This window comes from Haliotis rubra, unplaced genomic scaffold, assembly GCF_003918875.1.
Source record: "Haliotis rubra isolate DU_JTF1 unplaced genomic scaffold, ASM391887v1 Scf172, whole genome shotgun sequence".
NCBI lineage: Eukaryota > Metazoa > Mollusca > Gastropoda > Lepetellida > Haliotidae > Haliotis > Haliotis rubra.
The window spans coordinates 215,516-225,354 of NW_025765692.1; the positions used below are offsets into that span (position 1 = coordinate 215,516).

At 41.3% G+C, this 9,839-nt stretch overlaps 1 protein-coding gene across 1 annotated transcript; it reads right to left on the minus strand.

Moving 5' to 3' along the window:
* Positions 1-307: 307 nt before the first annotated feature.
* Positions 308-6,866, minus strand: LOC124272692 (brevican core protein-like). Its single transcript, XM_046707879.1, has 4 exons — positions 6,763-6,866; positions 5,135-5,276; positions 3,900-4,120; positions 308-1,016 (listed from the first exon to the last, which is right to left on the minus strand). Exons 1-4 carry the CDS (start codon positions 6,836-6,838, stop codon positions 763-765), a joined length of 693 nt encoding a protein of 230 aa, XP_046563835.1. The 5' UTR covers positions 6,839-6,866; the 3' UTR covers positions 308-762.
* Between the last annotated feature and the right edge of the window lie 2,973 nt (positions 6,867-9,839).

Sequence of the window (9,839 nt, forward strand, 5' to 3'; positions counted from 1 at the left end):
TCATCAGAATAAGGTGTATGAATACAAGTACAGTGGAATATATACCTTGAACTCATCACTTCCACGATGTTAATTCACTTGGAACTAAATATAGGGGCTTCTGTAAATATGATTCGATCAATCATAATTGCAAACTGTCGCCGAATAATTCCTTTAATGTAACATTTTGTGACTTCGAACGGTAGTTTTAAACATTTAAAATTGTCTGATACCATTGTAGTACAGGCATTTGGCATATTACAGCTATTTTGTCCAACAATATAACGACAGCAGGGCCATTTGTCCTAATAACTTCTGTATACTCGGCACTTGAATTGTCGGCCTGTACTCACAAGGACGTCATAGTTTCGTCTATATAGTACGTCTTAAAATAACGAATGTATAATCAAACCTCCAATAATCACTTTATGATAGAACAATTTTTATCGTAATATATACAACGCGTCGTTTTTCATTGGTGTCGCCTAACTATCTAATATAGACACCTCTATATCTTCATAAGCCAACTCTTAAGTGAATGGGCATCCTCAACAACATCTCCACATTGTCCATTTGATGAAAACTGTACCTTCACCATTGATTAGGAGAATATGCACATTTACTGATTTCTGCTAATTTCACGGAGCGATACGACCTCACACCCATACTTAACCGGACAACAGTTATAGTACTGTGACTGTTCCGCGCATGCGTAACCTTACAGAATCATACTGCAATAACTAAAACGAGGCTTGCCGTAACCCTATTCCCAGGTGCCCGGATTTAGTCCACTGCCACTGTTGTTCTCTTCCACACCACTGTGCCAGGGCTAGTCTGTGTCAGAAAGGAAGTGATGTCACTGTACATCCGGCACCACGAGCCTCCTAGCGAGTAAAACATGCAGTTATTCAGCTTTGAGCAATCCTTCGCGCAGGCCCGTGATGAATTCCGTTGTTTGATTAACGTAGGTTTGCTAAGCAGCTCCACACCTTCTCGCCATTTTTTGAAGGAAAATGTCCTCGGTTCCGATGTCGCATCTGAATACAGATACAAAACGAATTCACCACACAAATAAACATTATTTACTTGGTATTATTTTTAAACCAAAACATTTTTGTATAAGTTTGAAAACGACTATCCAGTACTCAATGGGCATCATTACTCGGTCAACATGTTCATCGCTGAACGCATGACCTGGTCAGATCCATATACTTATACAGCCGGAGACAGGACCTCTGTTGGGTAGGGAACCCACAGTAAATGTTAGGTTAGGGGGTGTCTCACCTAGTGTTGGGTAGGGAACCCACAGTAAATGTTAGGTTAGGGTCGTGTCTCACCTAGTGTTGGGTAGGGAACCAACAGTAAATGTTGGTTAGGGTCATGTCTCAACTAGTGTTGGGTAGGGAACCAACAGTAAATGTTGGGTTAGGGTCGTGTCTCACCTAGTGTTGGGTAGGGAACCCACAGTAAATGTAAGGTCAGGGTCGTGTCTCATCTAGTGTTGGGTAGGGGACCCACAGTAAATGTTAGGTTAGGGTCGTGTCTCACCTAGTGTTGCGTAGGGAACCCACAGTAAATGTTGGTTAGGGTCGTGTCTCACCTAGTGTTGGGTAGGGAACCAACAGTAAATGTTAGGTTAGGGTCTTGTCTCAACTAGTGTTCGGTAGGGAACCAACAGTAAATGTAAGGTTAGGGTCGTGTCTCACCTAGCGTTGGGTAGGTAACCAACTGTAAATGTAAGGTTAGGGTCGTGTCTCACCTAGTGTTGGGTAGGGAACCCACAGTAAGTGTTAGGTTAGGGTCGTGTCTCACCTCTCAGTGTTGGGTAGGGAACCCACAGTAAATGTTAGGTTAGGGTCGTGTCTCATCTAGTGTTGGGTAGGGGACCCACAGTAAATGTTAGGTTAGGGTCGTGTCTCACCTAGTGTTGCGTAGGGAACCCACAGTAAAGTAAATGTAAGGTTAGGGTCGTGTCTCACCTAGTGTTGGGTAGGGAACCAACAGTAAATGTTAGGTTAGGGTCGTGTCTCACCTAGTGTTGGGTAGGGAACCCACAGTAAATGTTAGGTTAGGGTCGTGTCTCACCTAGTGTTGGGTAGGGAACCAACAGTAAATGTTAGGTTAGGGTCGTGTCTCACCTAGTGTTGGGTAGGGGACCCACAGTAAATGTTAGGTTAGGGTCGTGTCTCATCTAGTGTTGGGTAGGGAACCCACAGTAAATGTTAGGTTAGGGTCGTGTCTCACCTAGTGTTGTGTAGGGAACCAACAGTAAATGTTAGGTTAGGGTCGTGTCTCACCTAGTGTTGGGTAGGGAACCAACAGTAAATGTTAGGTTAGGGTCGTGTCTCACCTAGTGTTGTGTAGGGAACCCACAGTAAATGTAAGGTTAGGGTCGTGTCTCACCTAGTCTTGGGTAGGGAACCCACAGTAAATGTTAGGTTAGGGTCGTGTCTCACCTAATGTTGGGTAGGGAACCCACAGTGAATGTTAGGTTAGGGTCGTGCCTCACCTAGCGTTGGGTAGGTAACCAACAGTAAATGTAAGGTTAGGGTCGTGTCTCACCTAGTGTTGGGTAGGGAACCCACAGTAAGTGTTAGGTTAGGGTCGTGTCTCACCTAGTGTTGGGTAGGGAACCCACAGTAAATGTTAGGTTAGGGTCGTGTCTCACCTAGTGTTGGGTAGGGGACCAACAGTAAATGTTAGGTTAGGGTCGTGTCTCACCTAGTGTTGCGTAGGGAACCAACAGTAAATGTAAGGTTAGGGTCGTGTCTCACCTAGTGTTGGGTAGGGAACCCACAGTAAATGTTAGGTTAGGGTCGTGTCTCACCTAGTGTTGGGTAGGGAACCCACAGTAAATGTTAGGTTAGGGTCGTGTCTCACCTAGTGTTGGGTAGGGAACCCACAGTAAATGTTAGGTTAGGGTCGTGTCTCACCTAGTGTTGGGTAGGGGACCCAGTGTTGGGTAGGACCCACAGTAAATGTTAGGTTAGGGTCGTGTCTCACCTAGTGTTGGGTAGGGAACCAACAGTAAATCGTGTCACCTAGGTTAGGGTGTGTGTCTCACCTAGTGTTGGGTAGGGAACCCACAGTAAATGTTAGGTTAGGGTCGTGTCTCACCTAGTGTTGGGTAGGGGACCCACAGTAAATGTTAGGTTAGGGTCGTGTCTCACCTAGTGTTGGGTAGGGAACCAACAGTAAATGTAAGGTTAGGGTGTGGGTAGTCTCACCTAGTGTTGGGTAGGGAACCCACAGTAAATGTTAGGTTAGGGTCGTGTCTCACCTAGTGTTGGGTAGGGAACCCACAGTAAATGTTAGGTTAGGGTCGTGTCTCACCTAGTGTTGGGTAGGGAACCCACAGTAAATGTTAGGTTAGGGTCGTGTCTCACCTAGTGTTGGGTAGGGAACCAACAGTAAATGTAAGGTTAGGGTTGTGTCTCACCTAGTGTTGGGTAGGGAACCCACAGTAAATGTTAGGTTAGGGTCGTGTCTCACCTAGTGTTGGGTAGGGAACCCACAGTAAATGTTACGTTAGGGTCAGGGTCGTCTCACCTAGTGTTGGGTAGGGAACCAACAGTAAATGTTAGGTTAGGGTCGTGTCTCACCTAGTGTTGGAAAGGGAACCAACAGTAAATGTTAGGTTAGGGTCGTGTCTCACCTAGTGTTGGGTAGGGAACCCACAGTAAATGTTAGGTTAGGGTCATGTCTCACCTAGTGTTGGGTAGGGAACCAACAGTAAATGTTAGGTTAGGGTCATGTCTCACCTAGTGTTGGGAAGGGAACCAACAGTAAATGTTAGGTTAGGATCATGTCGCACCTAGTGTTGGGTAGGGAACCCACAGTAAATGTTAGGTTAGGGTCGTGTCTTACCTAGTGTTAGGTAGGGAACCCACAGTAAATGATAGGATAGGGTCGTGTCTCACCGAGTGTTGGGTACGGGCCGCACAGTAACGGATACTCGTTGGGACATTTCCTTGTATGCCAAAGGAGGATGTCCTGTTTCACCACTGCACATTTGGAATTTCCAAGGTCATCCGGTTCATCGTCAAGGATGTTGTTCCAGCGAGAATATTGTACCGGGGTCCCGTCAGCCCAAAGAAACTGGTTACCATTGTAGAGAAGACCCATCCATGCCACCGTCGCCCTACAAGTATATGAATAATAAATATAGAACGTTATTAGTACGAGCTTACACTTACATTTTGCCTATACTTCCAGCCGTTTCAACAGGCTGATTGGGATCTACTGTTTTTACGATTGTGGACAAAAGAACCCGAAAACTGATCAGCTCAGCCACATTTAGCAATTATAAGCAGCAGAATCTCTGTACTTCTCCACAGCCTACATAAGTCAGAATGGTATGTTGTTAACTTCAGTTATTTCAGCAAATGAGCTATCGTGTCACTGAATTGTGTGGTCCATTACTGGATTGTTTTGTCAAGACTGGTGGGCCGCCTTCGTACAGAGACTTTTTGAGTTTGGTTTGGTTTGATTGTTTAACGACGCACTCAGCAATATTCCAGCTACATGGCGGCCGTCTGTAAATAATCGACTCTGGACCAGACAGTCCAGTGATCAACATCATGAGCATCGGTCTACACAATTGGGATGCGATGACATGTGTCAACCAAGTCAGCGAGCCTGACCAACCGATCTCGTTAGTCGCCTCTTACGGCAAGCATGGGGTGCTGAGGGATCTTCACGGGTCACAAACACTTACTATGTCGCGGAAATTGTGATAGTTTCTCGCGATAGCAGGACATGGTTACCAATTTCCCGACCGCCCAACATCATCACTGATTTTCACTTACCTAATCACATAATTGTAATGCTTGTTATAATGTGTCTATTATACCAAATAATCGACACTAATCATTCTCTAGCGTTGTCCTTATCCATTTTATTGTTGCTGATATTAAATTATAAAATTAAATCACAAAAAGACGTTTTTCAGATTTATCACCTTATTGTACTATTTTCATCTCGATAGACAAGAATCCTCTATATCAGAAACCTCGTCTTGCGAAACACCTTTTATGGAGGTCCATATGTATTGACGGCAACATCATTCTGCACAATGTAGCGACGATTTTCTAATGCAAACTACCCATACCCAGACGCAAGATGTCCATGACTGACTTTTAACACATTTTCTTACCCTGGGATGTTGGCGTATATGTTGTGGAGGTCATCAATGTCGGCTTCTGATGTCACTTTTGCAAGGTCAAGACCAAACTTCAGACAGAGTAATTTCCCCTGCTCATAATTTCTGGCCTCGCTCAGATAGAGATAGGATACACCTGAATAAGCAAGACATGCACTAGAGATGGCTCCGACAGGGGTCGCCCCTATGGCAAGCGTAAACAGGTACAGGTGCAAAAGGGACACTGCTAAATATTATGGTGGCTGATTAGGGCCATCACTTTCTCACATTAAAATTCGGCCGCGAGAAAACGAGAAAGTGATATCACGAGACGAGAAAGCGATAGCACGAGATGGAAAAGCGATATCATTGCGCGAGAAAGCGATTGAGCGAAAAAGCTATATAACAAGGCGAGAAAGCGACAGAGCGAGAAAGCTATATAGCAGGGCGAGAAAGCGATAGAGCGAGAAAGCGATATTTCCCATAATTCTTCCCTATCTGCACATGACGTCTTGACTGCATATGACTTAATCCAACAGGAGTCTTTATCGTTATTTGTTTTAGTCGTAAAGAAACAAATTGCACATGCTTTCAAATTCTGTGGCATTTCTGTAATTAATCCTATAACTTGCCCAAACAATAATCCTGTTTGAGAATGGATTTTAAAACATAACTACATGTAATCGTAATCCGTGTTTTCATAGAGCCCAATCACAGCCAAGATATTTGAAGCTTGAGATTCATAAAGGGTCTCTCCTATGGCGTTTTCTTTAAATTGTTTATATTAATGACAAAGCAGATAAGAAATAGAAAGGTTATTTACTGACGACACATCACTTGAGGTTTGAGCCAGCGTTAGTGCAATGCTACAAAACAGAATTCTAGCATGATGGCACGTATCGGGCAAACGTTGGTATATGTTATTCAATCCTGATAAAATGGAAGGTATTATATTGTCGGTAAAGGATGATTTAGATCTATTAAAGTACAGTTTGATGGGAAGGAAATTAAACCAAAATTAATTAAGCATCATATCATGCTTTCATATTTCCGATTGGTCTTGCCATATAAACATTATTGTTAAAACAACCAAGTTCATATGAAACCAAGGAACGATCAATACAATTTTTAATCATGTGAGATTTATGTACACCAGATCAGAATGAGAGAAAGATATCAAGTGGAAACAGCTAGAATCAGTACTGGGCTACCAAAATATCGCCTCACCGGCAACATTACAGCCGTATGGATGGGATAGAGTTAAACATTGGCAAGAAAGATATTTACACTGTATAAAACTCCTGTCAGCGAAGGACAATACAATAACTAGACTATCACAGATTTTGCTCAAACCTAGTTTGAGAGTATGTAAAAGAATAAACTTATTCAGCGACATAAAATTAAAAACAACTGAGGTAGACCACAGCACCAGGGGCCATGGTGACTAACGAAAAATACAAATATTCTGCTACCTGCATGGTTCCACAGCAAGATTTGCACTGTGACTATCCCTTGTACAGTTTGGACATTTCCAAAGAAAGTTACACAGACATAAATTCCAGAATACAATTAATCAAAGTATTTGAATTTAACAATAATTTCTAAAACGATCATAATACATAGGAAGAATTCATATGTTTTACCTTGAATCACTTGAAGTATTCCAGCCAGGTAAACCAAACAGGGCCACACGCTGGGGGCCAGTGCCTTCATTACCATGCAACTGTGTGTGTCACAACCACCAGACCCTCACAATAGTAATCACCCGGTCCCCGCGAGTATCACCGAGTTTAAGTGGCTTGCAGATCGATACGGCCTTAAGACAGCCCCATCTTATACAGCCTCCCGCGTATCTCTGATTCTTATCTCCACAAACTGAGTGGTTCAATCTCGCCACCTTCCACCTGTGTCACCATGCTTTGTGCCAGACACGCATTACCGAGTTACTTATTATTATTTTTCAATTCAATAAACTTATCATAAATTATATTTCAGTTCAATACTGAATAGTCAGTAGGATGTCTCAGGCATTACTTCAGACATGTTTGCCAGGATTCGGTTACGGTCAATGTTTTCAGTTTTGTTGAAGTAACTCGGAGACTGGTGTGTAATCCTGCCAACACATCAACTAATGAACTCACACAAACATTCCATAAATCAATTAGGTTTACCGGGATTAGCGATGTACAAAACTGGAAAATGACGTGAGCAGTAGAAATTATAGAACACGGGTACCAACTGTGCCGGTTTTTGTTGAAAAGATTCCACAACAAATCTCCCAGTTAGCATATCCATCAGTATCCGAATGAAACATAAAGAGGTGAATGCCAAACAGTTGATATTGTGTTTGCGTCATATTTCGTGTGCTAGTGATAAATTATCGCGACATAAGCCGACCTGATGAAACTGAACTAATGACATTTAAATACGACAGTTGGTGTGTGGTAACACAGTGGTACACGTGGCCGCTGGATTCCAATAACGGGTGTTTGAATCTCATTTCTAACATTCTGAAATGTTTTCGATTATGTGTGTTGCTATCCACTCGCGAAATGCCTTTATTACAGGTAAACTAGTAGAAAGGGTTGTTTGAAAGCACTTGTCCCGTAAGTAAATTAAATCAAATGACATGTTTGAATTTGTCAGGTTATCAGTTTACTGGATCAGTAATGAGATTGTGTGGATTGAGACTCAGCTCTTCCCCAAGTACTAAAGGTTACACAAAAACAAATGTTTTCCCATAGATTTCCATAGACACGTTACATTGTCTTAAAACCCCAGGCCGTTAACATCCATTAAGTCTATGTATGTGCACAGTATGACCTTAAAGCCACAATGAAAACACAAATTTGGGCTGGGTTAATCAACTCCTTTTCCGAGTACAGGAAGTTGAGCACACCAACCCCAGTTCCGCAGCAAATGTCACCTGCTTGAAAATATCTCGGCACACATTCAGCATAAGTCACTGTGTTTAATAACTGGCACTAAATATTGAACAATGGGTCAATAATAATTACCGGAAGGATGTACATTTGCAAATCACAAAAATCGTACCAAAAACATCCAATCACAGCTGCCAGATAATTCTGCCTGCACTGAAATGCCAGCGGAATCTGATTTGGTGTAGTATATCTGATGGTGGTTCCTATCAAGTGTGACGACTGGTTTTCGATGGTCTAGACATTTCGTTTTCGCCGCTAATTTACCCTTCACGTTCAATGGAATTTGTTTTATCTGTGAGTCGACACTAGGTTACATCTGGCGTCTCACTACGAAGACTGACTGACTGACTGAGTTTGGTTTTACGCCGCTTTTAGCAATATTCCAGCAATATCACGGCGGGGGACACCAGAAATGGGCTCCACTCACTTCACTACGAAGAAGACGTTTATTCAGTATAAAAGCCACAGGTCCATGTAACAAAACAATACATACATACAGTCTGGTGGTGGTTGGAAAACTGTACAGATGAGGGTTTACTATCATAACAGTGAGGAACGTAAAGATAAAGCTTCTTTGACATTATTTGAGCACTTGATTAAGGTAATTGAATCTTCAGAATTGCGTGTATACAGAAGCTTTTGTTTTGTTTTAAACTATGTTTGGAATTATTTCTGTTTTCAATCATAATACATAGATCATATAACCATAAAATGAAATTCATTTTCGATGATATTATTATGACAAAATGTTCAAATTTTCAAATTTCTAAAAAATATCCTCTCTGCTACCAAATTTGTTCATTTTCTGTAGTTCACCGATTCTTAATAATGTTAACATGCGTCGAAAAACTTTATGACATGCTTTCAAGAAATATGGTTCCACGGAGAAAGTAAACTATACAAATGCATGATATCCAAAATTTGAGTGATCACTGGTCTTAGCAGACCATGTTTGGATGTAGCAATCTTTAATTCTATAATTCTGAATTAGAGTCACGGACAAACAAATCATAATCACCTTGATTTTTCTTCAACAAAACAAAAAAGTAAAGCATTTTTTTAATAGGTGAGGTCCATGTAATCCTATAGTCTGTAACATACTGTAACTGTTCCACATGCTTACAAGTTTACACCCGTATCTGACACAATTTGTAAACGTTGCACAATAAATATTAAAATTCCACACTCACCTTAAGTCAGTTTCATTTGTTGATGATTTTCCAAATCCCAATACAAATTTACAAAGTTGTGCGTGAAATAGCACAATATTGTTTCCCACTTGTGCCAACCCCCAATATCTGAGCAATACAAAATGATAGGCTTTAGTTGAAAATTAAACGTTTTAAACAGTACTGACTTTTCAGTTTAAAATGCAATTGTTCAATAAGAATAAATGCTTTGCTTGCTTCCTGAATCAAAGTTTTGGCTAATCTATTTGAAAATATAATTCCTAAATAACTATAGTACGTTGCAATATTCAGATTAATATCATTATACATCCACCTTTCAATATTTGTAGCTTACCTCAACATTGAAATACAAGGATTCTGTTTTGTTGATGTTAACTTTCAAGCCCCACTTCTTACAGAAGGATGCCAGAACATCAACTTTCTTCTGTGAACAAAATATAGAATCAGAGAACATGCACAAATCATAGTCATATAACAAATAAATATAATTCCAGAGAGTAGTGTAATTCATCTTCAAGTTGATTAATAAACAAGGAAAATGGAAGCGGGCTTAATATACAACCGTGTCCGACACCACTTAAGCAACTG